We start from the raw sequence: 21,835 nt of genomic DNA on the forward strand, positions 1-21,835 counted from the left end.
GCGCGTGTGCGCTTGATAAGTTAACTGAATGCAATTTGGTGCTTCTCTTGGTTACACTGACGACGAGTTTATTATTTAAAATAAATCGATTATGAAATAAGATAAATACATTGTTTATTTACCTAAACATTAATATGTAATTACAACGAAATGATTGAATTGTCGTGAGAACGGACTACTGGGAGTCCATTGTACAGTAAATTGAAAAGAATATAGATGACAAAGCGCGCGGCCAATCGCGCATTTTTATAATTCTCGTTTGTCGAATAGTGGCTGCTCGCTGATGTAGAAATGCATCGGGTAAAAGAGTCATCGCTGATATACTGTAACAGAGCCAGTACACAATTGTCCTTTCTTGGCCGATAAACGGTGTCTTTTTGATGAAAACAGTTTGTATCCTAAGGTGAAGCAGGCCTAAACCATGTTCTCGCCTCGATAGCTCTCTTAATAAGAACGTTCTGACTGCGCTGCTTCATACGCTGAATAAAATCGTCCTTCTCTTCCGGTAATATGTCGTCTCCAGCTGTACCCAAATCCTCCTTGCTCTGACAACAAACGAGATTTACGTTCTTGACCGTTCCTACATCACCACATCATCACATCTTTGACGCAACACATTACGAGTGACCTCTTCTCTGCTGTGTACACACGACAAAGTAACAATGATAAAAAAGCAACAAATGAAGCAGTACAAAGCTAACAAAGCCAGCTTAGCTCTCGTTAGTTAGTTGAGCATACACCGAGAGAAAAGATCATTGAAAAATTACGAAAATTTCCAGCCGCTCACTACACAGACGAGAGAGAAAGAGAGAGAGAGAAGGTCAACACAGTAACCCCTCAGTAATCTAAGCACGTATAAACGCGTCTTTGAACACAGCGCGCGCACGAGCGTGGCAGGGAAAGTCAGGTAATCTTTAAGCAAACATTAACTCTCAGTGATGGGACGAAAAGAGTTTAGTTACGAACCTTTCCGTCAACCTCCTCTCCCTCGCCCCAACGTTCGTAGTCATCTTCCTCTTCGCTACGGCCTCTGGACTCGCCGCGTCTCTTTCCCGCAGGCGACATCGGAGGTACTGGCGGTTCGCTCCTCTCTCGGTCACCGGATGAACGATCCCTGCCTCGATCTCGATCTCCACGGTCTCTAGACCTCGAGCGCGAACGGTCTCTCGCCCTGTCGCGAGACCTCGACCTGCCTCGGCCTCGACTGTGCGAGCGCGAATGCGACCTCGATCTTGATCGTGATCGCGAAGATCTGTCGCGCGAGCGTGGCCTCTCTCCGCCCTCTTCGATCATCTTATTGATCTTCTCCTTGGCTTCGTCGACTTTGCGCATTGGATCTGGCGAGTAGCTTCTGTCGCTGTAACGATCGCGCGAACCTGGTCGTCTGTCTCGGAAGTCCCTGCGATCTCTAAAGTTATCCCGGAAGTTGTGCTGCCGGTTGTTGTGGAAGAACCTGCCACCGCGGTTGTTCATACGACCGCCTCGACCGTGATTCATCATGTGACCGCCACGTTGATTGTGGTGGAATCCACGCCGATTGTTGTATCGATTATTATAATTGTTTTGATTGTTGAAGCGATTCTGGTTATTGTGATTGCGGAAGTCCCCACGGCCGCGGTTTTGATTGTTAAACGGCTGGAAGCGCGGCTTGTAATAGGTGCCGCGGTTGTTGAACGGACGATTGTTGAATCGCTTACGGTAGTAGCCACGATCAGGACTGCGCGAACGCGAACGAGAGTAGGACCTAGATCTAGATCTTCCACCTGATCGCGAACGAGATCTACCAGAGTAGGTACCCGATGGTGAACGGCTGTACTTTCGCTCGTAGCTGCCAGACCTGCGGTTCGAATAGGACCGGGAGCGCGAACGCCTGACCGAGTGTCGCGAGCGCGACGAGCCAGAGCTGGAGCCGCTACGTGAGCGAGACCGCGAGTGTCTCTGATCGTGGTGTGGCGGTGGCGGCTGTTTATGACTGCCCTGAGGTCCTGCGATGACACGTCGACCACGCTCGCGGTCGCTCTCAGAGTCAGAGCGCGAGGCGCCCTTGGACTTGGAGTCGCTGGCCTGGCCGATTGGCTGGAACTTGTGGCCAAGGGTTGAATACTTGGTCGTCTGTTGAGGCGACTGCTGTGGCTGCTGCATCATCGACGAGTCTTTGTAGCTCTGGAACTTGTTTTGCGGTTGAGGTGTTGGGTACTTTATTGGCATCTGAGACTGTTGCTGCTGTATCTTATGCGGCGAATCTTTGTGAACAGGCGGTGGCGCGGGAGCTGCCATTTGTTGCATGGCACGTTTCTCCGCTATCTCGCGTTGCATGTGTTTACGAATATTGAGCGACTTGTCGAGAGGCCGCTGAATCTCAAGCTCCTCATCTTCGCTTTCAAGTGCATTCTTTAATTTCTTCTCCGCTGGCAACTCTTGCCATTTTTGTTGTAGTGGTTCTCGTTGCCTAAAGAAATATTTTCAAGTTATTTGCCAATACTGAAACCCTTGCGCGAATAAAAATGATCAGAATAAGCGAGTATTACCTAGAGGCTTGCACGGCTTTCCACTTGGCATTTAGCGCAACAGTGTCTAAAGCTGGAGGCTTCGGTTCCGGATGAATCAACTGCGAATCCTGCTCAAATATATCTGAGAACGGCTTGCGTTGTACTTCTAAACAATAATATCTCATTAGAACAGTGATTTGAATTCACCTTCATTTAAAAAGCGCAACTTTTATTACCTTTCCTCTGCGGGGGTAAGGCTAGCCTGGGATCTCTGTCGTGATACGTCTTAAAAACGTCATCTCTATCTTTCTCTCTGCGCATATCGTCTTCTCGGCGATTGGACTCGGAAAGTTTTTCAGCATTACTAAGAGGGGAAGGCATGTCATTATACTGATCTACATACCTATTGAATATAAAAAGATAAGGATAATATTAAAGCGACCCGACCATAACAAGAAGCAAAAGTGCAAACCTTTTTATGGTTGGGTGATGTGTTTACACGAAACGCATTCAACTCACAATGGCGTTGACAGAAAAATGAAAAAATCAAAAAAAAAAAATTGCAACATGAAGGGGGAATGGAACTTTTAAAGCTAACCTTTTAATGACGGCTGTCTCTTTTTCAACCTTTGCATAATAGGCACTAAGTTTTGACTGAAGCTGATCAAGATCTGGTAAAGATTCCTGCAAGTCGCGCTCAAGTTTGTCCTTGTTTTTGCGTTTCTTACGTTCCTCTTTCTTTTTCTTCTTGCGCAACTTTTTCTCCTCTTTATCCTTATCCTTGATTTTCTTCTCCTTCTTCTTTTTCTTTACTTTCTTCTCAACCTCCACGTGTTTCTTTTCCTTCTCCTTTTCTCGTTTCCACCTCGCTGTCTCTTCAAGGAACTTTCTGACCTAAATGACGAAAATAAAATTCATTCAATGCCAAGACTCAGATATCGTTTATATAATCTAATAAAAAAAATTAGTAATAAAGCTACCTTATCTTCGTAGTCGGAGTCGTCTTTCGTCTGCTCAAGGAACTTACGCACTTTCAGCTCGTAATCCTCTTTCTCCCGTGAGTTTGAACTATATAAACTAGGTGCGAGCATATCGTGACTACTAACAGAGAGGTGTCCGCCGGTTGCGGCAGCAGCAGTCGCAGTCGCGGGCGGATTGTTGTATTGCGCCATGCGCTTAGACAGTGGCGAAAGCGAGGATCCATGATGGTCCTTCTTGTGCTTGCGCTTGCGACCAGGTGACCGCGAGTTGGAGCGGGAGCTTCCGCCCGATGAGCTGCCCGAGCTACCTGACGAGTCGGAGCTGCTGGTACTGGTCGAAGATCCGCCACTCGATGAACTCGAACTAGAGCTCCATCGTTGGCGCTTCTTCGAGCGCGCCTTACGCTCCTTCTTGCGCTTCTTCTTCTCGCGTTTAGCCTCGGCCTCGGCAGCTTCATTCTCGAAGGCCTTGAATGGCTCTAAGGCCACCGCCGCAGCCGCAGCTACTGCGACTGTCGAAGAGTTCGTCACTGTCGGCAGATTTGAGGACAGGTTTGTCTTGCCCTTGATATACTCTATCGAGTTCTTGGCCTCCTCGTGGTACGGCGCTATGCTCAAACAGTTTTCGTAAGCCTTTAGCGCTTCTTCGTACTTCTTTTCATCTTCGTAGCTGCGACCCAGCGCTACCAGTGTCTCTGCCATGTATTTGCGCGCGTTTGCGTGACTTGGGTTGAGCTTCAACGCCGTCTCAAAGTCGTCTATGGCTTTCTTGAAACTGCCGCTGTTCGCATATCTGTGAGCAAAAAATCAGACTGTAGCAAATGTTTTTGCTTTTAACGATCGATCAGGATATAGAAAGCGATGATATACTTACAGTGCACCTCTAGCTACGAGACCTTCGACATTGCGTGGATCGACTGTGAGGGCTTTATTCAAGCACTGGAATGCCTCCGAATGCCTGCCAGCTTTGAAGTGATCAATACCTTCGGCGACACTGCGAAATGCCCATTTGCTAGCCTGTGCTTGTCTAAGCTCACTAGCATACTCATTCGGTGGAAACCTTTCTCTTTTCAAACAAAAGGAAAAAAAAACATTTGCAATATTTTTTACATCTAGCAATATTTCACTTTGATCAAGGTTTTGAATTAATAAATTTGCGTTTTTCGTCTTAATTCTGAACTTTCTGATAGCTCATGCAGGTATAGTGTAACGGCAATTGTTCCTCTTATTTCTCTAGGCATATTATTTGTTAACAAATGAATAATTTTAACTTGGGCTCTATTGCATACAATTTTGTTTTCACGCAATTTTGTCTAAAATCAAATATTTATAACAAAAGGTTCGCTACGAAGATATAAAAATATCATATTCCTTACGTATTTAAGAACTATAATTACCTTAGTCCAACCATATTTGAGTAGTTGAGTTGACCAAGACCCAATAAATCAGACAGATACTTTATGTTGTTAGGATTGTTGAACCCAGAGCTATTCTCCATGATTGTCTCATAGCTTTGCCCTTTGTTGTCCATAGCTTTCCTGGATAAAAATAAAAAGTAAGATTATCACCGGGTAATGACTTTTTTTTATACTTGTTAAAGAACGTAAAGAAGTGGCTGCTTTGTTAAAATTACAACATTTTATTTTTAACTCTAATAACCAAAATTCGCTTTTATCTCTTTATCTGCCCTTGTCTTTTTACCCTGTAAAGTTGAATACTTATTTTCTCACTTGGTTTGACATTGCTGAATTCACTTTAGATTAATTTATTGATTGAGCCTCATTAAATGTGAATCCATGATATTCTTGAAGATACTTCTTATCTCACACAAAGTTCCATGCCATTATTAATTAAGTTTATGCGTAAGTTGCTGCCACATTCTCCGTAATCTGGGATACCAATATTCAGGTATTTTTATAATTAACAAGCAGCCACATTACAAAGGTAGGACATATTTTCAATTGATCCCATTTTTCTTAGTCTAAAATTTGTACAACTGTACAATACCTGAAAATTAGGAAAACTCATGTCTCACCTTTCCAATTACCCCCAAGATGTATATACTAGATAGTCGTTTCATTTGTATTTATAATTTTCTGTAATATATTTTCTCTCGAGAGTAAAGCATATGCTGCCCTAGCTCGATTACAGATAATATTTTTTAATATAAAATTCATTTTTGTGCAACAAAATAATATGCATAACCCTAGGGTAGGTTCTAAAGCCACGTCAATATATTTATATATATTTTTTATCATCCACAAGTTGACCAAAAAAATGTTTTAGACGTAGCACATTTTTTGTAGTAATGATCAAATGACATCGTTTTTATTTGTCAAATAAAGCTGTAAGTTTAAATGATGTATTAATCATTTATGCGCGAATCAGTCATGAATTAAATAAATCACTTTTGGATGCGCGATTCAAGTTGCTTGGTCTTTTTGTGAAGAGATGGTGAACTAAGCTAAAGTTTGAACACTAACAGCACAAAGAGTAACATGAAAAAACGGAAATGGTGCATACAAATTTTTGCTGTGGTTTTTTTAAATACAAGGCGTTATAAAAAGACCAAACAACTGCATTTTTTCTTTATACCTACCATCCGCTATATTAGGTCGGAAAAGCCGAAAACAGCGCTTCATACTGGAAATACAATCTCAAAATACATTGAGGTCATTTGGTGTTTAGTGACACGTTCATTGGTGCTTGAAATAATACATTTATCACAAATGTAGGTAGATCGTGAAAACAACAATAGCTGTGTCAACCAATGCTTCAATCTTTCTTATAGCATTTTAAACTCATTGTCGTATTAACTACTGACATTTATGTTACAGACTGTCTGGTACCTGGATTCATAAAAGCTGGTAAGAGACAATCAAAACCTACTGTATCTGTGATCACTAATGACAATCATGGCATTATTTTGCCTTAGAAATCGAAAAGTTCTCCTTTTACCAAGTAAATATCATTGTAACTACAGGTAGTATTAATAGTCAGATCATAAATTGTCAGAGCATCTGAGATCATCTAAGTGTAAGATCAAGTCATGACTGGACTTCACTTAAAAAATCTCCTACTTTAAGACCAGACTATGAGTGCCACCCTGATTCAGTTAAACAAATCTTTGCATCCAAAAAAATATTTTTAAAAAATACACAAACACCCTGGCATTCAAAATTCTCACAAGATCACCATTCCAGTAGCAACTTTGAATACAAGTTTTCAAACACAATATTCAATTTTCAACTGAGGTAAACATTTTGACTACTTACTTGTATGCATCTGGTAGGTCTTCAGCATGTACAAGTCCCATAGGTGGATGAGGAGCTTGACCTTCACGAGCAGGTACATTCATAACTGCTACAACACGCTCAGCCTCCACATTAACTTCCCCAACTACAACGCAGACTAGATCATTGGCCATGTAGCCTCTTGTTACACCTTTTTTATCCACTGCTGGTACAGTAGCTGTGTTCAATATTAAAGCCTATAAAACAACAACACATTTATATGTAAAATATGCAAACTTATAGAAAACAAAAACTGAATTATTATAGATTTAAACTGCATAAAATAATCACCTTTACTCCAAGATCAGACACTACCCTGGGAAAATCGCTACAGTTGCATAAAACCTTCAATAAAAGACCAGCGGCACTTTTGCCCATGACTTGTGCAAAAATTACATCCCCAACTAATAAGCTCTGTAAATAATAGTAAATTCACATTTTAATAAAAAAAAAGTTTATAATTAAATTATTAAACAGAATATTCAATACAATTACCTCTAAAAAGTTACGTATGCGCTGTGATTTTTCCATCGCAACAAATGAATCCAAACCAGGCATAGTAGCATAGAATTCTGTGCAAACATTTTTTCATAAATATAAAAATACAAACAAATCTATTACATTAAAAATGTTCAATTGTTTTTTTTCTCAAATTACCTTCATCACCAAGCTCTTGTTTGATTGGATCAGCAGTTCTAATAAGATTAGACTTGTCGTACAAAGTATCAGCTTTCTTAGCAATAAACTGCTGCAGTTTCAACCTTTTCCCCCTGTCACTGAAACTAATCATCACAACGTTAAAAGGAATCCCCCCAAAAATGTTATTTTTTTTTGACTAATTTAAAATTTTATTCCATGTATTCATATACTAGGTATGCTTTAGTTATCTGAAGTACAAACTAGTTCAAATACAGAAGTCAACTACACAAATTATGCTTGAATTACACCCATTATTTCTCACCTATAGCCACAATCAGTTAAATAGTTTAATACTATACTTATGCTGTAACTAGGTTTACCAAAAAATCAATAATCTTATGATCTATAAGGTACCTTAAAGTTTTTTGTCGCTGTTGGTAGATTTCAAAGCTTGGCTCTTTTAAATTCAGCATAAGCAACTCGGATTCATTACGTTCACTCTCCCACACTTTTTGGAGCTGCTGCCCATGATAGTTGAGGGCTTGTGCAATCAGGTGTGAATCCATTCCATCCATCTTATTGCACAATTACCTCCGAAAGGCTTCTATCGTCACCAAGTAAACTAAAAAATGATAATAATTCAAGAATGTTATAAAACAAATTTTTCATCTCTTATTACGATTATCGTAAGCGGCAAAGAGCATTATTCAAGTTGGCTTTCGCTATTTCATCGTTTACTCATTATTCAAAGCATGCAAATGCAAGGTTTCTTAAAATATGCTAGACAAGTACAAATTTCTGATGCAAAATTACGAGCCGTAGATAGACTTAGAAAAAGTCTAGTGTGCTACGGCTACAATCTTTTCAAGAGGGGGTTGAGTAGGATACTTACCCTTACAGGCGTATTTTCCAATCTCACATTTATTTAATTTTACATTACTTTAATTTTCTGTGAAATAAGACCGACACGATTCAGCGGCGTTGACGGCGCACAAACATGGCGTATACAACGATCGATTCTCTTTTGCACTTTGCGTTAAAATGGCCGCCTAACGCTGCGTGGATGCCGACGATGTCGTACATACGTACAATTGCCACATTGTTGATATATATAGCTATGAAACCGGAAAACGTCATTAACGCCATCTCTATTAGTTCCCGGATATTGCCACAGTTATTCATTTGATTTCGCAGTGATACTAGGGGAAAAGGAATCAAATTGATAACTATTTTCGAATGACAAATTATTTGTTTTAAACTTTTAAAGAATATTTTCAATCAGTGAGGCTGATTTTTATTTTTATGTATAGAGCTGCTTTTAATTTGTATGTACAGATTGTTGATGTGGGTATTAATAGAAGAAAACTCATCTTTGTAAAATTGTAAATTGGTTTATTTCCTTATTTGTGTTATAATAATTTACAAGTTTCATATTTACAATTCAACCAGTCGTTACAGAAAACAAAAAAAAAGATTACCGTATAAAATTCTCATCAAGTAAATTCCCACAGAAAACAAAAAATACCTAGTATGTAGGTAAATGTACATTGATATTGTAAATGCAAAGAGTTGCCCACTCATCCTTTTTGTTATTTTTACCTATATTCCAATGTAAAAAGCTAATTCATTTTCCAAAAGTCAACGTCAACGTAGCAATTGCACTACAACAGTGGGAATAAAATATCTTTGGAATGTCCAGTAAATAACAACCATCAAAAAGAAGGTACTATCACTTTTTCTTTTTTGAAACTGCAGCCTTCTTCTCGGTTACATTCCAGTAATACAGAAGTTGAGAAACAATCAGTCCATTAGCTAGAGTAGAGACAATGTACATAATAACCATAGTTGCATCCCCTGTCTCCTGGACAGAGGTGAAAATTCTTGCTAGTGAGCCAAAGAACAGCATAAAACCAGTAGCAGCGGACAACTGACCAGTGCTTCCATTGGAATAATTTGTATAAGCTTGTGTAAACTGAAATCATTACAAAATATTAAGAGTGGAATATATATAAACTTCTTTGTATTTCTGCAAGAGAGCATAAATACAAAATAAAATACCTTGCTGCACAGAATAACAGGTATATTCATGGCTTGGCCAAACCACAGGATGTTAAGAGGAGCCAAACCAGCGACAACAGCTGCTATTACAGCAATATAAGCGGCAAGAAATGCAGTGGCCTTTGCTGCACCATCCGAGTAGTACATAACCAGGCAGACAATTGCAACTGTTTGCAGGCCTAAAAATACTGCATCACCCCACGAGCTGCAAAGACAGATAAGAAGATACTATTTTGAGCATTCATCTCTTCTAATAAATTTAGCTCAGGTAAGTAATTGTTATGCATGATATTACCTGAATGGAAATCCACTGATAAAACTGTAAGATGCCATAGCAGTTATGGCAAAGAGATCCAGCAAAACGCTGACGGTACTTATTCCCTTAGCACTCTTATTCTGAAGAATTTTTACAATTTGAGGAATTTTAACTGTGAAAAAAATAAAAGACTCTTTGATAAGTTCCACAATGAAAATATAACAAAACATTTGAATCTAAACAAACTTACCAAGCACTGAGCCAGCAATAATTCCCAGACCCAGGGTCTTGCTGAGCGTCGCTTTGAAGCACTCGGCTGGAAAAAATACTTAAAATTATCAACTGCACCTTTCAAAAATCAGCATTTGAATCGAGATTGCTGAGATGGCGCGATAATAAACATTGTCATCTATACCTATATACGAGACACATGCGAACAGCTGAGTTATGGGTGTATTGACGCGAGCCGATCAGGGAAAAAAGTTATGCAAGAAAGAAAAAGGGAAAAAAGGAAGAACTTACCGTGAAGAAAATTGAAATCTTCGACATAATTCTTCCAACATTCCCTGGTGAAAAAGAGAAGCGGCAACTCCTGTATAAATTGTGCCATGTTTGCCGCTTACGTGTACCACGTTGGTAAGAACCGTACAGTCATACAGTGTACTCAGTACTGCTAGTTGCTACTGTCGCGACTCGCGAGTGTCGAACGAATGCATAGGTTGGATGAGATAGAGCAAACGACACGGCATAATGCATATCGGCAGGTGCTGCCTCTCGCGGCGGCCAAGGTGGCCGTCTTGTCTGCTGAAGCTTGCGGCGCTTGCACTTGCCCAGCTTGGATCAGAGCTTGCATAATATAAGGTGTTATCAAAGTATTATATATTGCATGATGGGATTTGGAAATGATAATACGCGCGACAGATAAATACGTTCAATGTATATACGGATAGTTAATCAAGAGTAAGTTTTTCTACATTAATTATTAAACTTTCAAAACAGACCAAAATATGCGGTGATTTTGTATAATAATGATTGATAGTTTTAATAAACAAGAGTAGAGAATAGATGTCAATCCCTGAAAGAATTATTGCTTTCTCTAAAATATTAATTGTAAAATATATATAGTACATATATAATGCAGAGATCATTTAACGTTTTTATTATGGAAAATTTTATTAATATAATTTACACTTATTATATTGTTAGCAGTATCGACATAATGGAAGTTGGTAATTTGATTTGAGGGTATTTATTTACTGGCCTTTTTCAAGTTATAAAGATTTAAAAAGAGAGAAAAAAATGTTAAATTCCCGTAAGAAAATTTGAAGTGCCCAGCAAAAAAGGTTGGCAATACAGCCTTGAATGGTTCAAAGAATCGAAAAAATTGGTCTGGTGTTCTCAAATCTAAATTTTGCATAATCGCATTCATTTATATTTGAAGATTTTATTTGAAATTGAAAGTTCTTTCCATTGTTCATTATTCTCTTTTGCAACCCGATCAAATAATCTATCCTGCAGTCGAACTGTAATTCTGTATCATATCCCACGCGGTATTACGAGTAAAATACAGAATAATAATACGCGTGAAGTTGCTTATGACTAATAATCAGGAGTAGCAAAAAATGGAAGAGCGCTAGTGCAACACATCGGAATTAACCCCCCGATCGCCTGATTATGCGGCAGAATCCAAAGTTCAAAATTAAAAAGTAGCAACAAAGCATATTACATACACCACTTAAAATAATCCAGCCGACTCAGTATACAGAAATCAAAATCTCCGCAATGAAGCAACCATAATCGCCAAATCAGCGTTAATCTCGAGGTAAGCTCATCCCCAATTTTACGTGCATACGTATGTCGAAGCGAATTCTGGCCATTGCAATCAAAGATCCACACTCGCACGCCTCGCGAGCGAAAACGAGAACCCCCGCCGCGCGCGAGAGATAAGCCATCAAGGGTAGCTATGTACAAACGTACATGGCTACACACACGCATATATATATGTGTGTGTGTGTATAGACATGGGCAAGCTCGGGGGTGGGAGAGCGACAGGTAGCAGAGAGAGAGAGAGAGAGAGAGAGAATAGCCGATTCAAAAAAAGTAGGTCGCGCGCGCCTCTATGAGGTCGAGTGGGCGGCGGCTGGTACGAGCGACCCCTTTTTGGCACAAGCGAGAGCGAGCTCCCGTTAAAGCTCGCAGACAGCAGTAGATAGAAAGCTGTCCGAGTCGCCGGTAGTATAGCAGACGGCGAGTAGAGAGTGAGAGCTTGCAAGCTTACGCGGGGTGTATCGTATATCGCTGCAGGCATGAGCGACGAGCCGGCGCCGCCGATCGCTGCAGCCGCCGATCCGTCATCGGGGGCGGATCGGCAGCAAGCGCTACCACCAACAACGATCGTCCCGGTACCGGAGCTCATCGTTACGAACCACGACGATGAGAGCGAGAAGAAGGAGGATGCGACAAACGGCAAAGATGCGACCACTGCGGCAGTGCCGCAGCAGAACAATAAGCCGTCGCAAGCGAACGAGCAAATGGAGCACTTTGTCAGGATCAAGGAACTCGTGAAGAAGGCCATAGCTGCGAAACACACCTTTATGATTCACGGCAGGTCGAGAGTCGTCAGGGAGTGTCTGCTCAGCAGGGGATGGTGCGAGAAGCTGCAGAGGAAGAACGGTAACCACGTTGGCAAGTAGCGAGCTTTACTAGATTTATGTATGCATATTGGATATGGTCCTCGTTTTATCAGCTTCACTTTCAAGCTCTCTTACTCCAAAGAGCTTGACATTTAAAAAGACTTTGTAGCATTCAGGAGGATTGTTATTTGAAATGGTCATTGACAACAACGGAGATGGCGTAAACAACAGTCGACAAGTCGACAAGTCGCGATCACTCACTGCGATTACTAAACAGAGTTGCACACTCAATTATAACTTAGATGTGCACATTCAAAATTGAAAAGAAAACTCGAATAATTGTATCGCAGGATTCGCAGGTGAGCAACAGATTGGCGTCGACTCTCATCCATCGACGCTCCTCGCGGGTATCGGCAATTTGAACGAGCGCCAGAACGAGCGACTCCTCATATCCAAGATGCTGTCGAACCACACCGTCGACTTTCTCTGGAACGCCGGCTCCGAGTGGACCGGCTGGCCGTCGCAGGACAACAAGAACACCATCTTCAACAGATTCAGCCGGGCGAATTTCACCTCGAAAGTATAAAATTACTCTATACCGCATCAGCCGATGATTGTTCCAAGGGCCGTGCGAATTACTTATATGCTCAGAGCTTGCAAGCTCCGGGCGGGAAATTCGAATTTCGCGCGACCCTCGCAATCCTGATTTCGAGCGCTTTATCGCGTGCTTGAAACGTGAAAAAATTTTGATGCTCATCATCAGGTGGGCCTCTGCTCGAACGTCCGCCAGATGCACTGGTACTACGAGGCCGGCATCGCCAACACCCTCTTCCCGCGCTGCTACAACATAAGCCTACCCGACCAGATGCACGCGTTCATCGAGGACTACAGGCATGATGCATATACATACATAAATGTAAAAAATCAAGCTACAAGGTAAAGATCCGATTTGAATTTTCAGACTCACGGCTTGTCTGTCGCTGCTCAAGTGGCTGGTGGACAAGACGAAGCTCGGCGGCGAAGAGGCCGTGAGATCGTCGGGGGGATCGGTACCTCCCAGGGCGCTCGACTTCGCGATAGCACGCTGCAGTGACTTGATAGGCAGCAAGTCCCACGAGGACATCGATCAGGAGCTCGAGAAGGTCTGGTCGCATCAGTGGGACCAGTTCATCACTTGGTACTACAAGCTGCTTCACGGGAACGCGCTGTTTATCGCAAATACTGTGCCGATGAATGTGAGTCATGTACCTTTGAAACAAAACAAAAAAGTACCGATATTCTGTATAATTAAAAGCCGATTACTTGTGCACTTGTTACGATGCGAAAGTTTGAAATGTAGAACGAATAATTAAACTTGAATAATTCTCAGCTACGTTTATTATGATAATTTTGCAGAAATACACGCAAGCAGCGCGACACCTGCTGAAGAAGGCGAAAAAGTTCTGGCCGCAACTCGACATGGACGGCACCATGAACATCTGGATTCTGAAGCCGGGCAACAAGAGCCGCGGACGCGGCATCATCCTCATCAATAAACTCGACGACATACTTGCGAAAGTCAACCCGACTAACAAGAGCACGGACGCGCGCTTCGTCATACAGAAGTACATCGGTCAGCGAGCTGCTTCAAATAGACGCTGCATGATATATAATTCTATCCGTTTCCTGCTAATTCGCCTCGCGGCCACATGATCGATAATGAGCAGCACACTTTTCTAATTGCAGAGCGGCCCCTGCTGATTTACGAGACCAAGTTTGACATAAGGCAGTGGTTTATCGTCACGAACGCCCAGCCTCTGACGCTCTGGATGTACAGGTATATATATATATATATATATACGTAATATACTTTCGTGCATATATATATATATGTGTGTGTGTGTGTGTGTGTGTGTGTGTGTGCGCGCGTGTGCGCGTGTGTGTGTGTGTGATAATGCATGATCGACTTTAATCGCTTACTCGGTCGCCGCGCGCGCAATTATGAATATAACATCTCTCTCACTCTACGATAATATCGCATTATTATACGGGCTGCACGATTAGCCGGAAGTCGTGGCAAACTTTGTGATCGTGGGAGGATCAATTTCTGGCGCCGCAATAACCCAGATTTCGCAGTAGCGTAGCTCATTATAAGTCTATGCCCCCTGCTGCTCGCGGTATTAACTATATGCATACGCGATCGCTTTTTGGACTCGTCGCAGGGAGAGTTACCTGAGGTTCTGCTCGCAAAAATTCAGCCTGACCGATTTCCACGAATCGATTCATCTGTCCAACAACGCGGTGCAGTGCAAGTACAAGAACAGCCCGGACAGAGATGCAGCCTTGCCGGCGGAGAACATGTGGGACGTGGCCACCTTCAAGGCGTACCTCAAGTAAACTGCGAGATTCTTGAATTTTTGCGAAAGGCGATCTGTTTGGCAAATATGGGAAAATCGACATACTGGATCTGTTCGCAGGAGTCGGGGCGAGGAGGATGCCTGGGATGAGCTGATATACCCGGGGATGAAGCAGGGCCTGGTTGGCTCGCTGCTGGCGAGTCAGGATGCGATGGACAGGCGGAAAAACAGCTTCGAGCTCTATGGCGCCGATTTCATGGTCATGGAGGACTTTTCCGTCTGGCTCATCGAGATCAACAGTCATCCGGATATGAGCAACTCGACCAGCGTCACCACGAGGCTCGTTCGCAAGGTCATGGAGGATATAATCAAGGGTATATAGTATATGCGATAAATCCTATACTTATCGTTTTTGTGTTGTGTTCGATAAACTTGATTTTCTTTTTTGGGAGTTTAAACTTGGTTCGCGCGCTTGAAGGTCAACAAAGATGGCGGCCAGAAAATGAATATATATCTATAGAGTGAGGCTACACCGTCGTCAAGAAACATGATAGAAGGCCAGAACGTTATAAATTCTGGCATGATTAACATGTTTCGTGCTCCGTAAAAGCTCCAGAAAAAATTGAGCTTTATTCGTCAGTTTTACAAACAAGTTCTTTGAAATCTAAGCCTTATATCTGGTCACAGGTACATTGTTACTAAAATGAAAACGATGAAAATGACGTAGAAGTGGTAGTTGAAAAATGAACTGTTCGTACTCTTGCTCAGATACTCAAAATAAATTTTTTAAAGTCAATTTGTGGTAAATATCGTTCCTTTGCTGAGTACTGAGTAAAAACTCAATGACAGTACTCTTTTTTTAGTAAGTTTTCTAGCTGTATTCAGTACAAAAATACATTTCGCCCTAGATAATAGTCAACTCTACAAGTTAATTTAATGAGTTCACATACAATTTACAATAATTGCTATTCGAAAATTGACGGAAAATACTGCCGAAGCTGCCGCTAGTATCGCATTGCAACTCTTTAAACTCCCAATATAGTAAAGAACTTTTTAAATGTTGATCGAATTTATTGCGCTTTCTAAAGTGGTGATTGACCACCGAGAAGACTCCAGCGCCGACACCGGCGACTTCGAGCTCGTTTACAAACAAAAAGTGTCTTCCTGCCAAGCTTACTTGGGTAGCGGACTGTCGCTTCACGGTACCCGCATCCTCCTTGGCGAGAAACGAGCCGAAAAAGCTTCCGTCAACTCCAATGTCATTACGGTGCGTATTTTTATTTTTGAGAAATATTATTTTGTGTCTTTAAAATTGAGTTTTGTTATGGTCGAAGACATACTCTTTATTTTTCTTTTCTATATTAAAATTTATATCGGAAAAATACAATGTTAAAAAAAAAACAAAGGCTTCCTTGGGAAAAAGAAAAGCTGCGACGGGCACGGTGGCACCACCTCCAACCGCAGCAAGTCCCCGCATGGGACCAGCCATGGTTGACCTGATCGAAAAGCTCGAACTTCAGCTGGACAACGAGTTTTACGAGTACCTCAAGCTCAGGTCCGCTCCAGCCAATGGCAAACTCTCCAGGCAGCTTCTGCCGCTACCTGCACCCGAGCTGCTCAACAATACCAACAACAACAGTGACAAAAATTTCCTCGACGGCGAGACCAACACCAGGCACTTCAACCTAAATCTCACGAGCTCACAAACTGCCCTGAATACACCAGCTTCGACCTCGCCTGTCAACGGACATAGGGTTGTTATTGCTCGATCTTTATTTTATTTGCTATTTATCTGATTGTTATTTAGGGCCCAGTTTATAAGCTCTCGTACGGCTTTCCTAATTTACGAGGCTCTTATCTTACTAGTCGAATTACCGCCTGCTGCCTTCTCTATATAGGACATTGCTTGAATTGCAGTGTTATAAAGACTCGTTCCAGTACTTTAGACATAGAATTTTGTTTTCTGGGCCAGATTTTACTTTCAGTAAATTTAATGAGATTAAACTACACTCAAATTTCGAATCTTTTAAATTTTTCCTTTGAATATTCAACAATTTAAAATTTTTCAATATTATATCCTCATGATTTTTAAAAAATACACTTTGCCAATAGAAATTTATCTTATAATGTCAAGATGACGAAATGATCAATTTAGTCAATTAATTTTTATATAAAAAGAGACCATTCACGGCGGCGGCGGACAAAGATTTCATTCATGATTAAATCATAGAATAGAGAAATAACTGATGAACATTTAGTCAAAGAGCAGCATTCATCTTGTGATTTAGAATTCTCCTCGAGGATTGTAATATTTTTTAAAGAATACTTTAGATTAAGATTGGGATTCCCGATTTAGATATCTTTCCGAGGCAGAAATTAGATTTTACATAACAATAAGAATGTCATAAAGAATGTTGCAGGAAAACTGTCGAGGAATAGTACGAAAAATTCGCCGAGCAAGAAACCGACCAAAAGCAAGCCGACTACTGTCCCTCAAACTAAGAATACGGAAGCAATCGATACTTCGCAAACAGCCAAAACAATCATGTCAAAAATAATGGATCTGCGAAAAGAGACGACGACGAAAAGCAAGTCAGCTACTCCGAGCAACGTGTCCAAGCTCTATCGTGTCATCAGAGCACCTGAAAATTCGGTACATCAACAATTAGAAAAAAAAAAAAACTGTCTAAAATTTTTATGTTTTTGCATTTAGCCATATCAACATACGACTTTTTGTAGGCCATAAATAATAAATTGATGGCGGCAACGGACAGCCGCAGTACGAAAAGTCAAAAGACTGATAAAAAGGAGAAAATGCCTGTCAACACGAAAGTTATTCCCTTGATTCCAAGCGGACTCATACTATCCGGTAAAAAGAAGGAGAAACAAATTTCGCGATCGGCTGTGCCAGATGGAAGCAAACCGAGTCACGCGAAAAGGAGAGACCGAGCGTTAAGTAGCCAAATTATGGTCGACGTAAAGGATATGTATGCTGTTGGACTAGCCGTGAATAAATGAAATACAATGAGATTTTATTTTCGAAGCTTAGCTGCTCATGATATAGAAGAGACAAGGACGCCAGATTCCAAGCCCTGAGATTTAACTGTTGAAAAAAATCGTTATCAAATTGTATTTTCTATGTACATACAAGATACAGCATTTATTTTTAATAAACGTTTTTTTACAAAATCGACGGACGTCGTTATTCACTTTTGCTCAATCTTTGAAATGTTTTCATGCATATACGTAATTATTTTATAGTTTCTGTACATAGGAAAATATAAAATAATTCAAGAATAAAACACTTTCTTGGATCATATATCGTCGGTTCCTACGAAGACTAGCACTTTTCACGAAAACACTTGCGGTTTCGGGGCTTTATGCTTAAACAATTGATGATATTCATGAACGCCAAAGTGGTACATATTAACATTTACATGCAAAGAGACGGCTAGTACAAAAATTATTACATTATCATACGTTTTTCACATACTACAAAGAACATTAGTTTGAGCCGTGAAATGTACTACTCTACGCTGCGAAAGTGAAAAGTGCTAGTCTTCGCGGCAAACATCGAAACGTACTAGTCTTCGATGCGAGTTCTGAAATCTACTACTCTTCGTAGGGGCCGAAGATATAAACTAATATAAATATACAATTCAAATCGTGCTTATTACGAAAATTGTACAATCCATACCAATTCTGCGTAATCGTGTTTTCAAATTCTCTGAAAACAAATAGTAAGTATTTTATTGAAGTTTTTGATCTTCATCTTGGATAGAAAACCACTAGATGTACATACCTACACAGGTATACATAAAGATTTATATTTTATAAACTTCTTTCCAATATGTAAGAAAATGGTATGCTACCACATAGGGTAGCACATAACTACTGTTTATGAACTTCTCAATGTTGTCATATGCTCCATCTATGTATAATGAAAGAAAAGATGGCTCACCATAGTCATTCGTAGCAAGCATTTTGCTGCCAAACTTAGTCAGAAAGCTGTTTAACAGAGCCTACCTAAAGTAGTGTACGAACCTTGAATGACACTATTGTTTTTGGCTCATTAAGAGGTTATTTATTACCTCTGGGTGTTCATAGTTTTTACATAGATACAGTAAGATACTCTTTTTACGTCAGTTCTACATCTTACTTCTAATTGATGGAACTTTTTTCTATTTCATTGCTGTGTCAATATCGGAGTATTTCAAAATTATGTTGAATTGAGAAAGTAACAAAATATTCTTTTGTTACAATGTATTACTAGTCTTTATAATTTTTGTACAAAAAAAGTCGATGGAGACTTCTTATATTTATCCTATAAATAAATCTAAAATCTTGCAAACCGTCAAGAAAAGTATTACAGCAGATTCTTCATTTCCGCCATAAACTGCATATATGCGTCGTCCTTGGTTTTTGGTTGCTGTACCGGCTTTGGTACACTTGGAAGTTCTGGAGGCATCCTCTCTGGTATTCGTATTATCGGTGTCGGCACCGATGGTTTCTTCTTATCGTCTATCCTTTTAACACGTAACGAGGTAGGTAAAAATCTTGTTACGTCCGCAGCTAGGTTTCGGATTTGTGGTTTTGCCTCGATCGTCGTCTTGCCACTTTCTTTATCTTTCTTTGCATTAATCAACTGCGGTGCAGCAGTAAGAACATTTGGAGTTTTCTGAGCATTAGGAACCCCAGAGATACCTGTTGGTCCCATAGGTCCCATAGGTCCCATTACCCGTGGCATGGGCATTGGTCCACCCGGCCGCATCATTCTCGGCATACCAGGCGGAGGACCTAAAATTGCGTAAAGAATAATTAATACGACGAAAAAATAAAGAGTAGCATGTATTTTTATAATTTCTGTAGAAGTATTCATTTTTACCTGGTGGAAGTCTTATTCCCATGGAATGGCGTGGAGGTGGCGGTGGCGGTATCCTTAAATGTAAAGGTGGAGCTGATGGTCGATACATGAGCGGAGGTGGAGGCGGTAATCCCATCAAGGGCATTGGAGGTTGAGGTGCCGGCATAGCAGGAACATCGTTAGTATTTTTGTCATTTTGATCTTGATTGCCAGAATCACCATCCAGTAACGATAGTCGCGCATTTAAGTCTTGAGCTCGTTCTGTCTCTCTTTTTTTGTGAACCACTTCCATTTCTTTCATGAACTGCTCAATATCCTGACCAGCCATTACCAACATTTTCTGTTGCAGGCTGGTTGGTTTCTTAGCCGCGTCTTTTTCTTTGTCCTTGTCAATTTCTTTACCGTCCAGGTCTTCTCGTTTATCATCATCCATACGATCCTCGTCAGCAAAACGAATCGTTTTCGATTTATGAGACGATTTCATCTAAAATTATTAAATGCATTACCCATGAATTATTAATCTATTAAAATACTGTAAATACTTTAATTACAAAGCTTATTTAATAAGACTCACTCTATCATCGTCTTCGTCATCACTGAGAAATATATCTGGAGGAGGAAATGGTGGAACTCCTGGTGGATCCCTATTTGTTGGCATCATTGTAGAATTGTTAACAGATGAATATATACTCGTCTTCTTTAGGATACTTGGTGGTACAGGAATATTGGCGAGTGGGTGATGTTGTGAATAATAATGAGAATGTGGTGGATATGAATGCATTGGCGGCATTTCAGGCAATGGTATTTGTGCTGTCATGGGACCTAAAAATTTATTTAAAAATTACTTTGGTATGCTATTTTATTTTATGAAATCAATGGATTACAGTTTAGTATGAAAGTGTAGGTGGTGCAGTTGAATAATATAAAATTTAATAAAGGTAAATATAATGTAAATAAAAATTGTAGATTTTAAATAAGAATATTTGGCAACAATTCGATGTAAAGAGTATAATAAGAAAATAAGTAAATTGTAGATCAAGAGTTATTGTAATAAATTGCAGACCTATCAATGAGACATTAGAAATTTATTATCAGTATAAAGGGGTACTATTTAACAATCTAAGAGTCTAACTATTTATAAGTAAGATACTCCGAAAGTAGCCAAATTTTTCAAGTCAAATGATTATCTAATCATATATTAAAGTAATTTTGAGCCTTTCATAGTGAAGTTAGTAATACGTGAGTTGAATTTGAGATTGAATGCTTCTTATACATAAATAATGCTTTCACTATTTAGATGATAAAAACATTGTGTATACCTGTATAAACTTGATTTCCACTTGAAGGTAGTGGTATCTCATCAACCTGCACCTGCTGTGCATGTCGTACAGCTTCAAAATATGAGACTAGTTCTAATCGTCTTCGTTCATACTGAATCATCTGATCCTTAAGTTCTGTCCACTTTTCTTGATCATCCTTTGCCTTAAACATATATTTATTATTATTTTAATGTGTTATGAGATAATATTGTGACTTGAATACATATTTCCATACATATAAGTTACTAGAGAATGTTATAGTTATACTTACAAACATCTTCAAAACTCTATCTAAAGTTTCTTTTAACTTTTTACGCTTATCTTTTAAAACCTTCTCATTTAATGGCGGAGGCTGCATGACATTGTACTCTTCAAACAAATAAATGAACATTTATTAAATATTATCTTTAAAGTACAAATGTATTATTACCTACTTAAATTTTTACAACATACCCATCTGATCTATTTTTTCCATCTCTTCAATAATTTGACTAGGATCTTTCCCTTTCAATACCGCTGCTCTAACAAGTTGTCGTTGTCTCTTATTTTTTTTCAATTCTTTTTTCCGAGCTTCTTTTCCTATTATAGCATAGAAAATACAACATTTAACGTCAACAATTTTATTTAACCTCCAAACCATAATACAACAACATTGCTTTTCTATACTCACGCGCCTGGTCGGTGGGATTCATATACTTCCCACTTTTTGTGGTATTTATCGATCTTCGACCCATTTTTTGTGTTATATTTTTCAGTCAGTTATATTATGATAACAATTAAACATTAAGGTTTATATATGAGCTAAGCCTAAAACCAAACATTGATCTTTTAGGTTATCCCCAAAGGTAATTTTTGTGATGATGAGTCCGCTGTATGACGTATAGTGTGACGAGTGTGACCCTGCGTACAACTATATAGAGTACTTAAATTATTATATACATACACTGTTGTGTTACTAAAAAATGAAA

General features: G+C 40.0%; 4 protein-coding genes across 18 annotated transcripts; 1 reads left to right on the forward strand and 3 right to left on the reverse strand.

The window, feature by feature from the left end:
- Positions 1 to 45: 45 nt before the first annotated feature.
- On the reverse strand, positions 46 to 8,500 carry LOC100119981 (tetratricopeptide repeat protein 14 homolog). Of its 9 annotated transcripts, XM_032599006.1 has the most exons (16): positions 8,294 to 8,479; positions 7,816 to 8,023; positions 7,420 to 7,544; positions 7,258 to 7,334; positions 7,054 to 7,176; positions 6,745 to 6,959; positions 6,069 to 6,318; positions 5,505 to 5,814; positions 4,867 to 5,007; positions 4,344 to 4,535; positions 3,470 to 4,262; positions 3,088 to 3,383; positions 2,726 to 2,892; positions 2,529 to 2,655; positions 967 to 2,449; positions 46 to 545 (listed from the first exon to the last, which is right to left on the reverse strand). In XM_032599006.1, the coding sequence occupies exons 9-16, from the start codon at positions 4,998 to 5,000 to the stop codon at positions 399 to 401; spliced, it is 3,339 nt and encodes a 1,112-aa protein (XP_032454897.1). In that variant the 5' UTR covers positions 5,001 to 5,007; positions 5,505 to 5,814; positions 6,069 to 6,318; positions 6,745 to 6,959; positions 7,054 to 7,176; positions 7,258 to 7,334; positions 7,420 to 7,544; positions 7,816 to 8,023; positions 8,294 to 8,479; the 3' UTR covers positions 46 to 398. The 9 variants fall into 9 exon arrangements, with proteins under 9 accessions (XP_032454897.1, XP_001603671.2, XP_032454895.1 ...); XM_001603621.6 differs by lacking the exons at positions 5,505 to 5,814; positions 6,069 to 6,318 and having other exon boundaries at positions 8,294 to 8,500; XM_032599004.1 differs by lacking the exons at positions 5,505 to 5,814; positions 6,069 to 6,318 and having other exon boundaries at positions 2,529 to 2,652; positions 2,726 to 2,853; positions 8,294 to 8,486.
- A 276-nt stretch (positions 8,501 to 8,776) lies between these two features.
- Positions 8,777 to 10,556, reverse strand: LOC100119954 (mannose-P-dolichol utilization defect 1 protein homolog). The gene is made up of 5 exons (XM_001603594.5): positions 10,238 to 10,556; positions 9,966 to 10,031; positions 9,755 to 9,887; positions 9,460 to 9,664; positions 8,777 to 9,373 (listed from the first exon to the last, which is right to left on the reverse strand). Exons 1-5 carry the CDS (start codon positions 10,323 to 10,325, stop codon positions 9,131 to 9,133), a joined length of 735 nt encoding a protein of 244 aa, XP_001603644.1. The 5' UTR covers positions 10,326 to 10,556; the 3' UTR covers positions 8,777 to 9,130.
- Positions 10,557 to 10,565: 9 nt separating this feature from the next.
- LOC100119925 (tubulin glycylase 3A) lies at positions 10,566 to 18,132 on the forward strand. Of its 6 annotated transcripts, none has more exons than XR_004227465.2 (13): positions 10,566 to 11,537; positions 12,020 to 12,400; positions 12,699 to 12,928; positions 13,112 to 13,239; positions 13,310 to 13,583; positions 13,744 to 13,960; positions 14,074 to 14,164; positions 14,550 to 14,720; positions 14,805 to 15,058; positions 15,773 to 15,951; positions 16,091 to 16,438; positions 17,105 to 17,337; positions 17,424 to 18,132. XR_004227465.2 is itself a non-coding variant. In XM_008207383.4 (13 exons), the coding sequence occupies exons 2-13, from the start codon at positions 12,022 to 12,024 to the stop codon at positions 17,700 to 17,702; spliced, it is 2,793 nt and encodes a 930-aa protein (XP_008205605.1). In that variant the 5' UTR covers positions 10,566 to 11,537; positions 12,020 to 12,021; the 3' UTR covers positions 17,703 to 18,132. The 6 variants fall into 6 exon arrangements, 4 of the variants coding, with proteins under 4 accessions (XP_008205605.1, XP_008205606.1, XP_008205607.1 ...); XR_004344845.1 differs by having other exon boundaries at positions 12,020 to 12,388; XM_008207383.4 differs by having other exon boundaries at positions 17,095 to 17,337.
- LOC100119891 (WW domain-binding protein 11) lies at positions 17,815 to 21,757 on the reverse strand. 2 transcript variants are annotated; one of them, XR_001729464.3, is made up of 8 exons: positions 21,538 to 21,726; positions 21,321 to 21,446; positions 21,139 to 21,236; positions 20,868 to 21,030; positions 20,123 to 20,370; positions 19,570 to 20,032; positions 18,487 to 19,481; positions 17,826 to 18,411 (listed from the first exon to the last, which is right to left on the reverse strand). XR_001729464.3 is itself a non-coding variant. In XM_016987602.3 (7 exons), exons 1-7 carry the CDS (start codon positions 21,599 to 21,601, stop codon positions 19,051 to 19,053), a joined length of 1,593 nt encoding a protein of 530 aa, XP_016843091.1. In that variant the 5' UTR covers positions 21,602 to 21,757; the 3' UTR covers positions 17,815 to 19,050. The 2 variants fall into 2 exon arrangements, 1 of the variants encoding a protein (XP_016843091.1); XM_016987602.3 differs by having other exon boundaries at positions 17,815 to 19,481; positions 21,538 to 21,757.
- Between the last annotated feature and the right edge of the window lie 78 nt (positions 21,758 to 21,835).

This window comes from Nasonia vitripennis, chromosome 4, assembly GCF_009193385.2.
Source record: "Nasonia vitripennis strain AsymCx chromosome 4, Nvit_psr_1.1, whole genome shotgun sequence".
Classification (NCBI taxonomy): domain Eukaryota; kingdom Metazoa; phylum Arthropoda; class Insecta; order Hymenoptera; family Pteromalidae; genus Nasonia; species Nasonia vitripennis.